This window comes from Primulina eburnea, chromosome 11, assembly GCF_022965805.1.
Source record: "Primulina eburnea isolate SZY01 chromosome 11, ASM2296580v1, whole genome shotgun sequence".
Classification (NCBI taxonomy): domain Eukaryota; kingdom Viridiplantae; phylum Streptophyta; class Magnoliopsida; order Lamiales; family Gesneriaceae; genus Primulina; species Primulina eburnea.
The window spans coordinates 11,199,398-11,220,281 of record NC_133111.1 but is presented as its reverse complement, the minus strand read 5'-3'; the positions used below and the strand labels follow the sequence as shown (position 1 = coordinate 11,220,281).

Genomic DNA, 20,884 nt, shown 5'->3' with positions numbered 1-20,884 from the left:
TTTGAAAATATTTGACAACACGAAGAACCAATCGTACAAACGTATTTTTCTTGCATAAACAATTAAATTATGCATATTATGATTTGTATGATGTTTAAAAGGGTTTAGAAAACATGCCTTTTCGTTTATAACGCTCGAATAGAATAGACAATCGAAGGCGAGGGTGCGATGTTAGACGACAGGACGACGAAGAAAACAAGCCTTTTCTTTCCTCCACATTTTCGAAAATTTGTGTGTGTGCTTGTGGTGTTTTTCGGCTGTTAGTGGACGTTTCAGTTGGTAACAGAGCAATTTTCCTGTAAAGGGTTGTGCCACTGTCAGTTTTGAGAAGCTCAGTCGTCAAGCCTCGAGTCTGTAAGTTTAATTGCTTTACATGATTTTTATGATGATACCTGGATGTTTACATGGATTATACGTTTAAGTTGCAAGTTTAAAAGCTTTTTGAGGTTAAATGGTATATATGCTTAAAGTTGCTCAAAACGAGATTAGTATATGATGCATGATTAGAAACTTAGATTTAAATGCATGTTGGTTATATTTGAAATTTGGATAGTGGGCGTTAGGAAAGGAAGGAAATGATTTGCCTATATCGATTTTGGGTTTTAGTACTGATGTTCTACTTTTTGGGTAATAAGTTAATCGTGAAGATTATGAATGTTTTTGGGACACATACATCTTCTAAGAAAATACTGATGATTCATGGTTACTGATTGAGTTAAATTTTGAGAATTTCGTAAAAGGAATAGTGTGGGGACCTGGACTCTAATTCATTCTTAATTGTTCTTGGGAATATTTCAATCAATTAAGATAAACAGGATCTAATTTTTTTTTAAATACAAATGCGGAACATGGAATCAGTCTAATAGAGACATCAATATAAGGTACAAGTCTTGTACAATTATATTACAATCAAAATAGGGTTCAACTATAATGTATCAAGTGCTGAATCCTAATCTACTTCTGCTCCGGATCTCCATGCTAAATTGTCCTCTCTCATCCTCTTCTTGACCCTGATCATGTCCCACCTGTTGCCATGCACAGATACAAACACGACAAAAGCCGGATAACTCCGGTGAGAATATAATCCCAGTATAAATAATGTGTAAATGAAATCATATAAAAACATATATAAAAGCATAAACACTCATCAATAACATGTATGAAATATAAAACATGAATCAATATAAAACTGTAAATCAACTAATGGCTCGTCATCTCAGATTCAACTCATCTCTAATCTAGGGATCCCGGTTCCTGGACATTGGCACATATATCAAATCTCAACGATAGGAGTCGATCCACTCCTAAGCAACATCGATATAATTCAATCATCCAGTGTCTTGGCATATCCACAACAGACTTGGCATATCCGTCAATGACTAAGCATTTCCGCCCATGACTCAATACAAGTTTTGCTATAAATCAATAGACTAAGCATATCAATCTCATGAAATTGCAAACATCAATGTAATAAAGTAAAGTATTCGGTTTTTTGGGAAACCCAAGTCCAATCAGTCTGACTCGAGTTGATCTCCCGGTTAACATTGATTTATACTATTCTTTCTGTCGATCTGACAAAGTCGAAGTCTCGAATCCAAAGCATGTCAATATCAATCTGGCAATGACAATATCGAATATACTGTATCAATATACCATTCAAATCAAGACATCTCAGTCTTATCAAATTCTGACGGCACAACAGTATAATTCTAAAGAACCGGTAATACAGACCAGTATATACCAATAACTCATAATCAATAACATTACAAATCTGATAGCAAATGTCAATCAAATCCAATATGAAAAATCATAGCATTCGATTATACGATGTTTAACATGTCAAGAACATCATATATGAATGATATCTGATTCCTTCAATATCATAATTTCAAATCATATCAAAATATAGTAAAACTTACGTCCAGTTGAAGCTCTTGTCGATAGCAACACGGTACTGAAGTCGGACTCAAAATCTGACGGACGGATAAAAGGCGTAAAAAATTTTCACACAATTCTTCTGAACGTTTCTCCCGTGGCAACTGAATGAGAATGTGAAGAATTTTATATATATATTGCATGGTAAAGGTCAAGTGGCTTCCCCTATGCACTGCACGTCTCGCGCATATGCGCGACCCTCCTCGGCACATATGCGCGAGACCTACTGGTCTCGACATTTTCCTTCTCGGCAGCTCACGCATATGCGCGCACACCCTTCGTTCATATGCGCGAGGTCCTTTGCCCATCTCGCACATATGCGCGCCTCTTGGTCGCGCAGTCGCGCATATGCGCGAGGTGTACTGTCCTTGCACATATCTCGTGTCTTTCTTCATATTTTCCAGTACATTCCTTTCTGTCTATAATCACATCAATTATCAATAAATCGTTTCAGATTACAATAACAAAATTCTCGGGCATTACATTTCTCCCCCCTGAGATACGATTTCGTCCCCGAAATCACATGCAGTTAAATCATATCAATAAGAATGTATAACAGAAGCTAAACAAAAAACTCACATTAGTGAAATAATTCTGGGAATCTCTGTCTCATGTCTGATTCATTCTCCCAGGTAGCTTCTTCTATGCCATGACGACTCCACTGAACTTTCACAAGCAGAATAGTCTTTGTTCTGAGTTGCTTTTCTTTACGATCGAGAATCTGGTTCGGCTTCTCGAAGTAACTCAGTGTCTCGTCAAGTTCAGCCTCGTCTGGCTGAATAATATGTGAAGCATCAGGAATATATTTCCACAATAAAGATACATGAAAGACATCATGTATTCCAGATAGAGAAGACGGTAAGGCGAGTCGATAGGCACGATCTCCTATCTTATCGAGAATCTTGTACGGCCCAATATAGCGTGGAGACAGTTTCCCTTTCTTTCCAAATCTGACAACTCCTCTGAAAGGTGAAATCTTCAAGAATACTCGGTCTCCTGCCTCAAATACCAACGGTCTACGTCGAACATTGGCATCTTTGTCCTGTCTGTCTTGAGCTGCTTTCATTCTCTTCTGAATCAGCTTCACTTTCTCTGTCATATCTATGATCATATCAGGTCCAATCTCAGGTACCTCAGAGATATCATCCCAATACAGAGGGGATCTGCACTTCTTGCCGTACAACGCTTCAAACGGTGTCATCTCAATACTCGTATGATAGATGTTGTTGTACGAAAACTCACAAAGAGGCAATGAATCCTGCCAATTAGTGCTAAAATCAAGCACTATAGCTCTAAGCTTATCTTCAAGTGTCTGGATAGTCCGCTCTGCCTGTCCGTCGGTCTGTGGATGATATGCGGTACTCAGATGTAACTTCGTACCTAGAGCTTGCTATAAACTCTGCTAGAAGTGCGAAGTAAACCGAGGATCACGGTCTGAAACAATCGACTTCGGCACTCCGTGCAATCTGACCACTTCTCTGACATAGATCTCTGCCATCTGGTCATGTATGTATGTCATCTTGTACGGAATAAAGCATACACATTTGGTCAATCTGTCAATCACGACCCAAATCACATCACAACCTCGGGAGGATCTCGGTAGCTTCGTCACGAAGTCCATGGAAATGTTATCCCATTTCCATTCAGGAATCGACAATCTATGTAACAAACCTTCTGGTCTCTTTCTTTCGGCTTTCACCTGTTGGCAATTCAGACATCTGGACACAAATTCAGCAATATCAGCTTTCATCTGTTTCCACCAAAACTGTCTTTTCAAATCATTGTACATTTTCTGCCACTAGGATGAATACTGAATCGACTGCTATGTGCTTCTGACAATATCTGCCGTTTCAGATCCGAAAAATCTGGCACAACAAGACGATTATTCACATACAGTACACTATCACGTACATGATATTCTGATCGATGCCCTGTTCTAACCATCGATATCGAGTTCTGCACATTCTGATCAACTTTCTGAGCCGCTTTAATTCCCAAAATCAGCTCTGGTTCGACTTGAACAACATATAATCTCAGCTGTTTACAATCTGTCTCAAATACCAATCCAGAAAGACAGAAATCTTCTATCAAATTCGAAGCATCAATAGTCGATAAAGACAAAAAACATACCTTCCGACTCATGCATCAGCTGCTGCATTGGATTTTCTCGGATAGTACTTGATTTCACAATAAAAATCTTTCAATAAATCAAGCCATCTTCGTTGTCTCATGTTTAATTCTGACTGTGAAAACAAATATTTCAAACTCTTGTGATCAGAATAAATCTCAAACTTCTCACCGTATAGGTAATTTCGTCATATCTTCAATGCAAAAACAATGGCTGCCAATTCAAGATCATGAATTGGGTAGCGAGTCTTATGCGACTTCAACTGTTTGGAGGCATAAGCAATCACATGTCCCCGCTGCATCAAAACACAACTCAATCCTCGGTGAGAAGCATCATAATAAACAACGAAATCACCAGTACCTGAGGGGATAGTCAGTATCGGTGCACTGGTCAATCTCTTCTTCAACTCTAGAAAATTGGACTCACAGTCTTCTGACCAAATAAATGGTGCATTATTCTGAGTCAACAGCGTAATAGGTTTAGCAATACTGGAGAAAACTTTGATAAATCATCGGTAATAGCCTGCTAAACCCATAAAACTGCGAATCTTTGGCACAGATGTCGGTCTCGGCCAACCGATCACGGCCTCAACTTTACTGGGATCAACAGATATACCATCTCCAGATATGATAACCCTGAAATACAACCTGTCTCAACTAGAATTCACATTTCGACGGTTTTGCATATAATTTCTCAGCCATCAAAATTTGCAACACAGTTCTCAAATGCTCAGCATGATCAATCATATTCTTTGAATATATCAAAATATCGTCAATAAAAATAATCACAAAATCATCGAGATATCTCTGAAACACACGGTTCATCAGACCCATAAATACAGCTGGAACATTTGTTAAACCGAATGGCATGACAATAAACTCATAATGTCCATACCTGGTTGTGAACTCTGTCTTCGAGATATCAGAATCTCTGACTCTCAGCTGATGATACCCAGATCTCATATCGATCTTGGAATATACAGAAAAACCCTGCAACTGATCAAATAATTCATCAATACGAGGCAAAGGATATTTGTTCTTTACCGTAGCCTTTTTCAGTTGCCAGTAGTCAATGCAAAGTCTCATTGAACCGTCCTTATTTCTCACAAACAGTACTGGAACACCCCAAAGAGAAACACTCGGTCTGATGTATCCCGTGGCCAATAAATCTTCCAACTGCTTTTTCAGCTCTTTCAATTCAATTGGTGCCATTCTGTACGAAGCTCAAGAAATCGGAATTGTACCTGGTACCAATTCAATGCTGAATTCTATCTCTCGAATCTGAGGCAATTTCGGAATCTCATCTGGAAAGACGTCAGCAAACTCACACACCACTGGCAAATCAGCCAATGATGGACTCGATTTCAGTAATTCAACTGAATATACAAAGAACTCCACTGCTCCTTTCTGCATTAATCAATTCGTAGACATAGCAGATATCAAAGGAATTCTAGATCTAGAACCCTTACCGTAATATTTCCATTCATCATCCATCTCAGGTCTGAATCGTACAATCTTATAGAACAATTAACGGTAGCTCTGTACTTGGTCAGCATATCAATACCGATAATACAGTCAAAATCAGACAATCCAAGTACAATACAGTCTAACTCAATCTCATGTCCATCATACTGTAGCATACAATGTTTCACCGAATTCACTGATATCAAACATGTCCCCAAAGGAGAAGAGATAGATACTACAGCAGATAAAGACTCAACAGGCAAATCATGCATCAAAGCAAATCGCTCAGAAATGAATGTATGTGAAGCACCTGTATCTATCAATACATAAGTAGAGTAACCACATAAAGAACAGTTACCTGCAACAACATTATCTGGCGCTTCCTGAGCCTGCTCCTCTGTCAAAGCAAATACTCTGGCCTACTGTCTAGGAGGCTGGCTAACTGTCTAGCTTCCTCCCGGCCTCTGTTGTGACGGAGTAGTAGTTGGTGGTGGCTTGAAAAAATGAACAGCTGATGATCGTCTATCAGTCTGAGCCACTGGGATCCCTGGGAACTTCTCTGTGGACAAACTCTTGCAAAGTGTCCCTGCTGTCTACAAATACGGCAACTACCAATCACTCTCTGGCTTTGCTCGGTCGGATGTCTCCCTCCGCAAGTTCTGCAATAAGCCCCGGTATAACTCTGGCTCTATCGAGAACCACTAGAGCTAGAAGAACTGCTGCCAGACTTCTTAAACTGTCTTCCTCTAGCTTTCAAAAAATCTTTCTTCCAACCACTACTGCTGTCACTCTCAAATCTGGGAGGTGGTTGCTGTAGTCTTGGTGCTGGAGGAACACACGATGCTCATTTCTGTCTCATCAGACCAGTTTCAACTCCTTTGGCTCTATTCAGGGCATCAACAAAATTATTTGGTCGCCCGGTGTTCACCAACGTAAAGATCTCCAGATTCAGGCAATTAATGAACTGATCAGCAACCTCTTCATAATTGTCAGCCACGTGTGGAGCAAATCGCAACAAGGTAGAGAACTTGGCCACATACTCTTCAATATTCAGTTGACCCTGTCTCAAATTGGCAAACTCTGCCCCCTTGTCTTTCCTGTACGACGCTGGGAAAAATCTCTGATAGAATTCAGTCTTAAAAACATTCCAAATGATGTTCGTACCTCGATGCTCCAAGGCTCCCTTTGTCGTGATCCACCAGTTCTTTGCAACATCATGCAACTGGTGCCCTATCAGTCTGACTCGACGCTCATCTGTATAATCCAAGGAATCAAACAGCATCTCAATATCATCTAACCAACACTCACAGTCAACAGAAGTCTTTGTTCCTTTCAGGGTTGGCGGTTTGAACGACTGAAATCTCTTCAGTAGCGTTTCCATCGGAGTTGCTGTCACATCCATCGGATTCGCAGAAGTACTGCCTTGTTCAGGTACTCGTCGAGGAGGCATATTGGATTATCAAAAGGATTAGTAACCCAATACTACAAATTTGTTTCAGTTCAGTCCCCCCTCCGATCATCTTACTGCTGATCAAGAATCGGTTCTGATTCATTCTCAAACAAGACATATTTCCAATCAAGTCAGATAAATCAAGTAACATGTATTTCAAAGCAATAAAACATGCTAGCATTCAAAAGCAAGGAAGAAACTCAATCTACCCCCCTCACTAGTTTCTATCTCATTCTAAGGAACCTACAGTTCTGAAACCTATTGCTCTGATACCACCTGCTGTGGGGACCCGAACTCTAATTCATTTCTTAATCGTTCTTGGGAATAATTCAATCAATTAAGATAAACATGGTCTAATTTTTTTTTTAAAATACAAATGCGTGACGTAATGGAATCAGTCTAATATAGACATCAATATAAAGTATAAGTCTTGTACAATTATATTACAATCAAACTAGGGTTCAACAACTATGTATCAAGTGCTGAATCATATTCTACTTCTGATCCGGATCTCCTCGCTAACTTGTCCTCTCTCATCCTCTTCTTGACCCTGATCATGTCCCACATGTTGACATGCACACATACAAACACGACAACAGCCGGATAACTCCGGTGAGAATATAATCCCAGTATAAACAATGTGTAAATACAATCATATAAAACATATATAAAAGCATAAGCACTCATCAATAACACGTATCAAATCTGAAAACATGAATCGATATAAAACTATAAATCAACTAGTGACTCGTCATCTCAGACTCAACTCATCTCTAATCTAGGGATCCCGGTTCCTAGACATTGACACATATATCGAATCTCAGCGATAGGAGTCGATCCACTCCTAAGAAACATCAATATAATTCAATCATCCAGTGTATTGGCATATCCGCCACAGACTTGGCATATCCGTCAATGACTAGGCATCTCCGCCCATGACTAAATACACGCTTTACTATAAATCAATATACTAAGCATATCAATCTCATGAAATTGCAAACATCAATGGAATAAAGTAAAGTATGTGGTTTTTTGGGAAACCCAAGTCCAATCAGTCTGACTCGAGTTGATCTCCCGGTTAACATTGATTTATACCTTTTTTTTCTGTCGATCTGACGAAGTCGAAGTCTCGAATCCAAAGCCTATCAATATCAATCTGGCAATGACAATATCGAATATACTGTATCAATAAACCATTCAAATAAAGACATCTCAATCTTATCAAATTCTGACGGCACAACAGTATAATTCTAAAGTACAGGTAATACAGATCAGTATATACCAATAACTCATAATCAATAACAATACAAATCTGATATCAAATCTCAATCAAATCCATTCTGAAAAATCATAACAATTCCATACGGTATCTGTTCTTCAATCCGATTTCGATTATACGATGTCTAACATATCAAGAACATCATATATGAATCATATCTGATTCCTTCAATATCATAATTTCAAATCATATCAAAACACGTCCAGTTTAAGCTCTCGTCGATAGCAACACGGTACTGAAGTCGGACTCAAAATCTGACGGACGGATCTTCTGCAAATTTCAAATTCCTAAAATAAAAAGCGTAAGAATTTTTCACACAATTCTTCTGAACCTTTCTCATTTCTCCCGTAGCAACTGAATGAGAATGTGAAGGATTTTATATATATATTGCATGGTAAATGTCAAGTGGCTTTCTCTATGCGCTGCACTTCTCGCGCATATGCGCGACCCTCCTCGGCGCATATGCGCGAGACCTACTGGTCTCAGCATCTTTCTTCTCGGCAGCTCGCGCATATGCGCGCACCATCGTCGCGCATATGCGCGAGGTTCTCTGGACTTGGCAAGTAGCTCCTGCACAGCTCGCGCATATGCGCGCACACCCTTCGAGCATATGCGCGAGGTCCTCTGCCCATCTCGCGCATATGCGCGCCTCCTGGTCGCGCATATGCGCGAGGTGTACTGTCCTCGCACATATCTCGTGTCTTTCTTCGTCTTTTCCGGTCCGATCCTTTCTGTCTATAATCACATCAATTATCAATAAATCATTTCAGATTACAATAACAAAATTCTCGGGCATTACAAATAGTGATTCAAAGATTGCAACGATATTTAGAAGTATAAAAATGTATCATTTGGGATTTTAGGTTTTGATGAAAATGTAAGATTGGTTATAAGAATTGATTTTGGGTTTAATAAGCTTAAGATTATTAAACGTTATGTTACGAGAAACCTATAGAATGTAATTAGTAATACCAAGAATTTATGGGTTAATTGTAGAATTTTCGAAATTAAAGACCAAATGGTTAATTTTCTAGAACATTAGGAATTAATTTTTCAATTGTTAAGGAATTTAGGGACTAGTTTAGCAATAAATGAGAATTGAATGGTTTAAATGATAGAAATTTTCGATGATTTAGGCTTGAAGAAATATTTAGAACCTTGAAATATCTTGATTATAAGGTATAAGGAAGGGTAATCAAGGGCATTGTAGGATGAATTAATATTTAGCTTGAAAGTCTAAGCGTTAGTGGAAGAATGTTGTGGCAAATTAAGAATTTATAGTGATAACAATATAAGGTAAAACTAATCAATTAGTTAAGTTATAGGACTAGGCATTAAGTTAACATATCATAAATTTTAGTCATGATCTTAATAGTTAAAATTATACCTTTGCTAGGGATAAATTTTTTTAGAAAGTTGGGTATGATTGATGTTTATGTTACTTGATAGACGCATGTAAGAAGTGAGATAGACATCATGTCTTGAGAAATTTTTTAAAGACATTAAGAAACTTGGGGTTAAGCGGATATGTGTGTTGGAATTGTGTTATCTAAGACTATTTGAGTTGTGTAAGTTTGAATTACAAGTTTATGAAATAGGTGTTTTTATGAAAATTTTGGGCGAATTTAAGATTTGCAACAATTTTATATTTAGGATGTACTTGTAAATAGTTAAATCATGTTAGTTTGGTGTCGTAAGCTAAAGATTGAATTCAAAGATCTTAAGCTAATATTATTATGGGGTTGAGATATATTACTCAGGATAGAAATCGATTATTAAATTTTAGTGCAATCTGCATAAATGTTAATATTTGGATTTTCCAATCCTATGGTGTTGACTGAACCTCCGTTCTGTATTTTGCATCTTTTAAACTCTTATTGTAATGACGTCTCATTAATGATGTAGTTTGTTTGGGTGTAATGAAAATAATAACTTATTTAATTGATTAATAATAGTTTAAAATAAGTACAATTATAATGTAAAACAGAGTCATTATAAAATAACTTTGATTATTTAATATTATTAAGAACTAGCAAGTGAGCACAGACGTATGTAACACATTAAACATATATGATTACGATATCTTTTATTAATTTTAAACATTAAAAATTAACGTGCTATACATTAACCAGATGAAACGAACTTTCAGAATTAATGAGTTTTCTCCTACTAGAAACGAATCAAAGGGACAATGCTCAACATATTCAAGGAGTAAACAAAGATGTCTCAATTAATTCATTCTGAATCCTCACATCCACAAGTGACAGCAGCTCTCTACAGTAATTCTGTAAAACATCCATGTCTCGAATTTGGTTATTCAAATCTGCATCGACATAGCTGCAAGTAGCATCCTCATTCTGGTTTCCCGGCTTCCTTTTCACGTATTCATGGAAAAGTATTAGAGCATCTGCAGTCGAGAGAGAATGAATGGATTCGTGCAAGCTTTGAAACTTGTTTCTCGTTTCTTCGGTTTCAACCATCTTTTCCTTCAACCCAAGGGGAAGAAAAGCCATGGCACTAAAACAAAGTTGTAAGCTGAACATGAAAGTCGGTGAACAAAGTAACTGACCAAAAAGATAGAAGTTATTTCAAGGATCGTATTAAAGAAAGTCACAGGTGACAGACATGGCGCAACTCAAACTTTTTAAACTATGTAATAGCCTATGTTTTAACCATCACGCCGCTAAGACAATCACATAGTACAATGAGGACAAATGCTGCCCCCAACATAAGGAAACACCATAGGTAGCAAAATACGTTATAAAAGTTTTTGCGTGATTTCATACCTAGTAATCCCTCTGACAAGACCCCAGTTGTAGCCGATAGATACTGAATCCTTAAAGCCAATATTGAATCCTTCTTGTGCAGAAGCTTCCTTTCCAGCAATGAGACCATCACGATAGCCAATCTAAGTTGCCAGAAAACTGATGATGTTACATAGCAAGACCCAAAGGATTAAAGACAAGCATAGATAATGTCCTCTACTACACATTAAGCAATAGGTTCAATAAAGATTGCGGGATACCGTATGGAATTGATCATGCCTCCTTTGCCACTCCCTATCCATATCAGATGGTATCTTTAATTTGTCAACAGAGCTTTCACGAGAAGAATCATTGTTGTCATACCACAAATCATCGAGTTCACTGTCTGAGGATATATCCAACAAAATTTTTAGTGTTGTTTCATAAAAATGCTAAACCATTGCGCGGCGATTCTACTTTGAGATGTGATGATAAAAAGAGATTCATTGAAGATGACATAATGAGATGAAGTTCAAAAACAGTTCCAAAAATCTGAAGAATGAGTAGAAATATTTCCACCACTCAGACAAGAACACTTGCAACCCCCCAACAATACACAGGAGCCAGCTATAATTTAAATTTGAGCTAGCATTTGTCCAGATTTTTGCAATATTGTTTTCTCAAGATGCAAAATTATCATTTGTTTTTGTATTTTCACTCCTCTTTTCTTGTTAACATAACCAGAAGCTGTTGAGGATGACAAAGAACACAATCTACAATACGACCTACATCCGTATCAATAGAATTTTCTCAACATGAGCTTGGGTTGGCACCAGAAAAGAATAAACAAGAGGGAGATGAGAATTTAGAGGGAATATGGGGAACTTTTCTGTTTCATTTGATATCCCTGAATGAAATAGAATGCACCAGAAAAAAATAAACAAGAGGGGGATAAGAATTTAGAGGGAATATCAGAACTATTCTGTTTCATTTGATATCCCAAGAGGGGGATAAGAATTTTGAGGGAATATCAGGAATTATTCTGTTTCATTTGATCTCCCTGAATGAAAATGGAATGCATTGGTTGGGGGAAGGGAAAAAGCTTCTAGAATCCCTGTCTGCGCCTAATACGATTCAAGGATCATATCAATGTGCCAGCCAATTCATGTGTGACTTTCACATATAAGCATGCAACACCGACAAAAGCTTCTGTAAGCTAAATGGGGGATGGTAAGCATGCTGGTGAATTCCAAAAAGTTTTTCCAGTTAGTATCTGATTGGAAGAAACAAAAACTATTTGCGTCCTTAATATAAGCACAAACATAAGGTGTCATGATTGTTAGGTAGAATCGATTTTTGTATTATTTATTCAAGGAAATTGAAATCTGAGTTTCACTAAACAGTTTGAAATCCTTAGAGTTGCATCTGGACACACACACAAACTTATCATAACTGGGCAAAAACCTGAAATCTGTAATAGCTAATAACATTTCTCTTACCATGCAGATTTTGATGAGCTTGGGTTGAAGATAATCCTATGCCTTCAACACTAGTTGACTGCAAGACGCCGGAGTAGAGTTCTTCAGCTATTCTTCCTTCCATCTCTGTATCTTAAAGAAAAACATCCATGACCATCTCCACATGATAGAGAACCAACACAAATGTGCATGAACCCATTATCAAACTAGTGAAATGAACCCAGACAACTCCGGTGGAAACCCAATATCAATAATTGGAACAAAACCCCAAGAACTAAAAGGTAGCTTCAATTGCGTGTTTGGACCCAGTACTTATAAATGAGGTAGGAACCAAAACAACAAGAAGAAACGACACCACAAATCTTAAATCCACAAAGAACTTGTCTTTTAGAACCTAAGAACCTGAACAACAAGTCGACAAACGCCACAAAGTTGAAATCTTTGACCAGCTTGATTTTAATGTTTCACATAAACGTGAAAATAACAAGCACAATGCTCCCAATTTTTTAAAAAGATGATTTAAATAATCTCCCTCAAAATTATGAGTTCAATGTGTATTTTAAAAATTAATTATCCTACCTAGATAAGAACTCTCACGAGTCCTAATAAGGCTCTAAATAATTATCTACAACCTAAAAAAAATTTCCTATGGGATGTGTATAAGAACAAGCTAAAAATGTAATATGGACTTAAAATCAGTGTTCTAAATGGCGGTTGAGGTGGCCGCCTCCGCCTATGCATGAGGCGGGTGTTTTAGGCGGCCCAAGCTATATGGCGTTGGGGAGGCGGGGCGAGGCGGCAAGCAGGCGGGCGAGGTGGCGAGCAGGCGGGCGAGGCAGTCAGTCAAAATTTTTAAGTTGTAGTAACAATTTTAAGAACCTAGTCAACAATTTTAAAAACCCCAGTCAAAGTCAATTAATTTTAAATATTAAAACCCTAACACACCTCACTTTCTTTATTTTGTTTTTGGTTTTCACTCTCAACTCTTAACTCTCAACCACCACCACACTTTCTTTATGATAATGAATCTTTATTAATTGCACATTATCTAGATGATATTATATTTTGTTCTTAAACATTATTTAATTGTACATTTTACATAAAAATGATTATATTGCATGATTATCTATAAAAAAAATTACTTAAAAAAATTCAACTGTCTGGGCACCGCCTACACGGCCGAGGCGGTAAGCGGTCACCGAACGCCTCGCCACCGCCTCCCGCTATTTACAACCTTGCTTAAAATAAGTCTTATTTAAGCCACAAAACTAGTATAATAAAACAGAAAAATAATAAAATAAAAAATGTTTTTGGGTCCAAGATAAAATAAATCTAGCTCATAATTAAGTAATTTCCTCCATGAGCTTCGTCCACTTTAATTCTTTATCTTTCAAATCTTCAAATGAATTTTCCCACTCCTTGCATTGATGGGAAATGGAATTATTAAGTATGGACATGTTCAATTGATAGGAATTTATTTTCTCAAACTTTCCTCCATTATTTTGCTTTTAATATTTGTGAGGATAACATCACCACATTAGAAAACTTGAACACGATCTATATACAAAGGTAGCAACCCAGAACATAATCAAGGATCAAAATTTGACCACCAGCCGTTAAATATTCATTAATGGGTATTTCTGAACGGAATTAGCATAAACGTTCTTCGAAACCTTTAGCGTACTTTCTCGATTATCCAGCATATATATCCACTATCAGGGTACGTGATAGAGATGGATTTTACTGGAAAATTATCTAAACGTGGCTATTAGGTCCATGAATATGATAGACATCCACTAAACCGGTACCACTCAGGGGCTCGATAATGTCGGCATGAGCAAAATGGGGCCAGCAAGTTGGCCGGTGCACATTAAATAAGCAGACATTAGTGGTTGGCTTTGCACGTTGAAATTTCGGATGAAGCGTTCAGATAGATACGCGTTTTAAACGCGGTTTCACACTGACAGAGGCTCTATAAATAGAGCTCATTCCTTCATTCTGAAATCATCCCTTCTTCGAGTTTTCTATCGTCTTATAAGCATTTGAGCACTTAGTTCTATAATATTTGTAAGGTGTTTGTTCTCCTGTATTAAGAGAGTGTGTGTTCTCTTTGGAAACACAGTGAGTGAGCTGTACACCATAAAATATTATAGTGGAAATCTTTTCATCTTGCCCGTGGTTTTTATCCTAATAATTTGTAGGGGTTTTCCACGTAAATCTCGGTGTCTAATTTATTCTTTATTTTCACGTTTTTACTATCTCAAATTCTGCACGTGGGACCAACAAGTGATATCAGAGCCTTGGTTTAAAATTTCTTAAAATTCGGAGTATGCTCTGTGATTGCAGCCTAGACTGATCTTCCACATCAGAAAAGTTTTTTTGAGAATTTTTTATTAAGGCGGGATTATTTTGTCTAGTCTACTAAAATTGTTGTAGACATAATGGCGGGCAGGTACGAGATAGCAAAATTCAACAGAAGCAATTTTACGCTGTGAAAAATAAAGTTACAAGCAGTTTCAAGAAAGGCGAATTGCTTGGCGGCTATTGGAGATAGACCGGTGGATATTACATGATGGAAAGTGGAATGAAATGAATGATAATGTTGTTGCCAATTTACACTTGGCTATAGCAGACGAAGTTTTGTCAAGTATCTCTGAGATAAAAACAGCAAAAGTTATCTGGGATACTCTGACAAAGATGTACGAGGTCAAGTCGCTACACGACATGATTTTCCTAAAGAGAAGACTTTATACTCTTCGGATGGCGGAATCTTCATCGATGACCGACCATATCAACACACTAAATACTCTATTTGCCCAACTCACTTCCATAGGGCATAAAATAGGGGAAAATGAACGTGCGGAGCTTCTACTTCAAAGTCTACCAGATTCATATGATCAACTTATCATTAGGGATGTCAATGGGTCCGGGTCAACGGACCCGCGTGTATGGGGTGGGTTTGGGCATACTAAATGGGTCATGGGGTGGGTCTCAGGTCCAATTTTTCAGACCCGTCCAGATATGGGACGGGTCATGGGTCCTATAATACGCGCCCCATACCCGCCCCATATATATTTGCATATAAATATTCTAGGATTTTAGTTTTATTAATTTTCATTTTTTTAGTAGCTCACTTCAACTATAACGATCTTAGCTATTCTTATGTCAACTGTTGCATTTGAATATGCTTTTAGCAATAGTGGAAAAATAGTTGGTCCTCGTCTTAGTAGACTTAAATATTGTCTACGCACTGATTTTATATTGATCTGTTTAAATAATATTACGACTTTTTTTGGGGATGTCAAGATTTTTTTGTAGAGCTAGTAACTCTTTTTTTTTATGTAATTCTTTATGTCGTGAAAATACTTTGTTTGTTATTATTAAGTGTGGTCGAAGACATGAATTAATTTTCCACAATGTTGTATTTAGAGGCTTGTCTATTTCATAATTCAGTCATGTGAGAAGAAAGATTACTTTTTTTATTTTAAAAAAATTTGGGTCTCACGGGTCTACCCTGCCCCATTTCGTATTCGAGGTGGGGTGGGTCCGAAGAATATTTAACCGGGGTAGGGCGGGTAATGGATCAAAGTTTTTTCCATGGGGAGGGTCTTGGGTTTAGCCAAGCCCGCCCCATTGACATCTCTACTTATCATCAACATTACCAACAATATTCTTATGGGCTTTCTAATATTCGACGATGTCTTAACTGCGGTTCTCGGAAAAGAAAGCCGACGCAAGAATAAAGAAGATAGGTTGGTAACATCAAAGCAGGCAGAGGCGTTACCGATGACAAGAGGAAGATTTATGGACCGTGACTCCAGTGGGAGCCAAAGACGAGGTAGATCAAAGTCAAGAAGTAAGAAGAAAAATTTTTACTGCTTTAAATGTGACAGTAAAAGGCATTTCAAGAAAGAGTGTACGAGTATCGAGAAGAGTTCTCAAGGAAATGTGGCCTACTTCAGGCGGTGGTGAAATATTATTCAGCGAAGCAACAACTGTTGCAGAAGGCAGGCACAAATTTTGTGGCACATGGATTATGGATTCAAGAGCGACGTGGCACATGACGTCTCGGAGAGAATGGTTTGATCATTATGAACCAGTCTCAGGAGGATCTGTATTCATGGGAAATGATCATGCCTTGGAAATCGCTTGGGTCGGTACTATCAAAATAAAAATTTTTGATGGCACCATTCGCACCATACAGGAGGTACGACATGTGAAAGGACTGATGAAAAATCTTTTGTCCTTGGGGCAATTGGATGACATCGGATGCAAAACTCGGATCGAGAACGGGATCCTGAAAATTGTGAAGGGTGGGTGCGCTTGTGGTTATGAAGGCGGAAAAAGTTGCTGCAAATCTGTATGTATTTTTGGGAGAAACACACAAAAAAGCAGAACTAGCTGTTGCATCAAATGGTTCAGGAGAAGAATTAACAGTGTTATGGCATAGAAAGCTCGGGCATATGTCAGAACGGGGATTGAAAATTCTCTCAGAACGGAAGCTGCTGTCGGGACTTACAAAAGTGTCACTACTTTTTTGTGAGCATTGTGTTACCAGTAAACAACACAGATTAAAGTTTGACACTTCTACTGCCAGGAGCCAAACTATATTGGAGCTGATTCATTCGGATGTTTGGCAAGCACCGGTTGTATCCCTAGGAGGAGCGAGATACTTTGTCTGGTTCATTGATGATTTCTCTAGGAGATGTTGGGTATATCCAATCAAGAATAAATAAGATGTTTTCCAAGTCTTCAAAGATTTCAAAGCGCGGGTTGAACTTGATTCAGAAAAGAAAATCAAGTGTCTGAGGACTGACAATGGAGGAAAATATACCAGTGACGAATTTGATGCATATTGTCAACATGAGGGACATCAAAAGACAGTTCACGACAGCTTACACACCTCAACAGAATGGAGTGGCGGAGCGGATGAACAGAACCTTGTTGGACAGAACAAGAGCTATGTTGAGGACTGCGGGTCTAGACATATGTCATTTTGGGCAGAAGCAGTCAAAACCGCTTGTTATATTATCAATCGTTCTCCTTCAGTGGCGATTGATCTGAAGACTCCAATGGAGATGTGGACCGGAAAGCCGACATATTATTCTCATTTGCATACATATGGAAGTCTGGTGTACGTTCTGTACAATGAGCAAGAAAGATCAAAGTTGGATTTGAAATCCAGAAAATGTATCTTCTTGGTTATGCTGATGGAGTAAAGGGGTTTCGCTTGTGGGATCCTACTGTTCACAAGCTTGTCATCAGCAGGGATGTTATCTTCGAAGAAGATAAAGTAAAGGGAGACAACGGCACACCGAATTTAGAAACTACTATTTTTCAGGGGGAAAATAAGACGGACGAAAATCAAGTTTCTTGTGAAGCAGTACCAGAGCACGAAGAACAAGAACATGTTGAGTCTGAGGTTTCCAATGTGAGGCAGTCAACTCGAGACAGAAGACCACCAGGTTGGCTTTCAGATTATGTCGCTGAAAACAACATTGCATATTGTCTATTATCAGAGGATGGTGAGCCATCGAGTTTCCACGAGGCTACTCAAAGCTCGGATGTATCCTTATGGATGATAGCAATGCAAGAAGAGTTGCAGGCATTAGACAAGAATAGAACTTGGGATCTTGTTACACTACCACAAGGGAGGAAAGCCATTGGAAACAGATGGGTCTATAAGATCAAGCGTGATGGCAATAACCAAGTGGAGCGGTATCGTGCTAGATTGGTGCTAAAAGGGTATACTCAGAAAGAAGGCATTGAATTCAATGAGATATTTTCTCCTGTGGTTCGGCTTACAACAGTCAGAGTAGTGTTGGCATTGTGTGCGGTGTTTGACCTACATCTAGAACATCTAGATGTGAAAACGGCATTTCTTCATGGAGATCTTGAAGAAGAAATTTATATGCTCCAGGTTGAACAAATCTCTGTACGGTCTCAAACAGGCGCCGAGGTGTTGGTACAAGAGATTTGATTTATATCATGAGCCTTGGATACAACAGACTAAGTGCAAACCCTTGTACATATTTCAAGAGGTCCGGAGATGATTATATTATTTTGCTGTTGTATGTGCACGACATGTTGGTAGGAGGCCCCAACAAAGATCAGGTCCAAGAATTGAAGGCACAGTTGGCTAGGGAATTTGATATGAAGGACTTGGGACCAGCAAACAAGATTCTAGAGATGCAAGTTCACCGAGACAGAAGTAACAGAAAGATTTGGCTTTCCCAGAAAAATTATTTGAAGAAAGTCTTGCAACGCTTCAACATGCAAGATAGCAAACCAATATCGACCCATCTTCCTGTTAACTTCAAGTTATCCTCCGAGATGTGTCCTAGCAGTGAAGCAGAGAGGATGGAGATGTCTCGAGTACCATATGCATCAGCAGTGGGAAGTTTGATGTTCGCCATGATCTGTACAAGACCGGACATTGCTCAAGCAGTGGGAGCAGTTAGTCGGTATATGGCGAATCCTGGAAGAGAGCATTGGAGCACTGTTAAGAGAATCCTTAGATACATTAAGGGTACCTCGAATGCTGCATTATGTTATGGAGGATCGGATTTTACACTCAGGGGCTATGTCGATTCAGATTATGCAGGTGATCCTGATAAAAGGAAATCTACTACTGGTTATGTGTTTACACTTACGAGGGGAGCAGTAAGCTGAGTTTCAAAACTGCAGACAGTTGTAGCATTATCTACAACAGAGGCGGAATACATGACAACTACTCAAGCTTGCAAGGAGGCAATATGGATTAAAAAGTTATTGGAGGAGATCGGGCACAAACAACAAAATGTTTCTTTGTTTTGTGACAGTCAGATTGCCTTGCACATCGCAAGGAATTCAGCCTTTCATTCCAGGACGTAACACATTGGAGTCCAATTTCACTTTGTGAGGGAAGTAGGAGAAGAAGGAAGTGTGGATATGCAGAAGATTCATACAAAAGATAACAGAGCTGATTTTCTGACAAAGCCAGTGAACACCGATAAGTTTGAGTGGTGTAGATTCTCAAGTGGCCTAGCAGAAACATAAGCAGCAGGTAATGACAAGATTGAAAGGATGTGTGGAAATGTGTTTGATTCTCAATCAAATCTCCAAGTGGGAGAAATATCGGCATGAGCAAAATGGGGCCAGCAAGTTGGCCGGTGCACATTAAATAAGCAGACATTAGTGGTTGGCTCTGCACGTTGAAATTTCGGATGAAGCGTTTAGATAGATACGCGTTTTAAACGCGGTTTCACACTGACAGAGGCTCTATAAATAGAGCTCATTCTTTCATTATGAAATCATCCCTTCTTCGAGTTTTCTCTCATCTTATAAGCATTTGAGCGCTTAGTTCTATAATATTTGTGAGGTTTTTGTCCTCCTGTATTAAGAAAGTGTGTGTTCTCTTTGGAAACACAGTGAGTGAGTTGTACACCATAAAATATTATAGTAAAATTCTTTTTATCTTGCCCGTAGTTTTTACCCTAATAATTTTTAGAGATTTTCCACGTTAATCTCGGTGTCCAGTTTATTATTTATTTTCGGGTTTTTACTATATCAAATTCTGCACGTGGGACCAACAGATAATATTGAATGATTTGATAACGGGAACAGCAGTGGCCGACACAAATTGCATACCTGGAACAGAAGGCGCTCCAGGACGCCGATAATCACCGTGACTTTTGGCTTGAATAGGAGAGAAACGGCCGCTTTACCCAATTTATCCAATACGGTCCAAATACCCTCAATACAGCCCCATTTAACTTCAAAACACATAAATCAAATCCATGTAGCAATGTGCATTATGTAACAACCATGAAAAAAATCGCTCAAAATCACAAATCCATACACAGACCATCGTACACAACATCTTCTGAAAATCACAGAAAGATCAGAACTTACACTAAGAAAAAAAAACATAGGCTGGCAGCAAATGGAGAGGCCAAAGGAATGAACAACGAGAAACACTCACCTCCTGGGTGAAGCGAGCACCAAGCTTAGCGTAAGAGGAGAGCTTCACATCGAGATCACCTTCGATCTTCCCGGCCTCCTTCCTCAGCTCCTCCCAGCCCGACTCTTGCAGACCATCCATTGCCGGATCTATGTGTGTGTTTCGCTCTATACATTCAATAGTAATGAATTTAATTTGTGATTTAAATATTGTTTATCTATCACTAACTTAAATTAATTTAACTCTAGAATGATCGAACTCATCCATTCTCGGACTAAAAGTTAATAAAATTTTGACATATAAAAGTAATGTATTTTCATAATTAGGGTTGTTTTGGAGATCTGACCATCAATATTTATGAGACTATATTTACGATAGTTTTGACATAAAAAATAGTGTTTATTTATAATTTAGATTGAGATCTATATCACAACATTGATGAATTTTTTAATTATATTGATCAAA

The 20,884-nt window shown here is 38.3% G+C and overlaps 1 protein-coding gene across 4 annotated transcripts; it reads right to left on the bottom strand.

Annotated features, from left to right (window-relative positions):
* Nucleotides 1-10,324: 10,324 nt before the first annotated feature.
* Nucleotides 10,325-20,333, bottom strand: LOC140804781 (uncharacterized). Of its 4 annotated transcripts, none has more exons than XM_073160906.1 (5): nt 20,107-20,333; nt 12,499-12,609; nt 11,281-11,405; nt 11,042-11,163; nt 10,325-10,790 (listed from the first exon to the last, which is right to left on the bottom strand). In XM_073160906.1, the coding sequence occupies exons 2-5, from the start codon at nt 12,599-12,601 to the stop codon at nt 10,460-10,462; spliced, it is 681 nt and encodes a 226-aa protein (XP_073017007.1). In that variant the 5' UTR covers nt 12,602-12,609; nt 20,107-20,333; the 3' UTR covers nt 10,325-10,459. The 4 variants fall into 4 exon arrangements, with proteins under 4 accessions (XP_073017007.1, XP_073017008.1, XP_073017006.1 ...); XM_073160907.1 differs by having other exon boundaries at nt 12,499-12,603; nt 20,107-20,332; XM_073160905.1 differs by lacking the exon at nt 20,107-20,333 and having other exon boundaries at nt 12,499-13,037.
* Nucleotides 20,334-20,884: the final 551 nt, after the last annotated feature.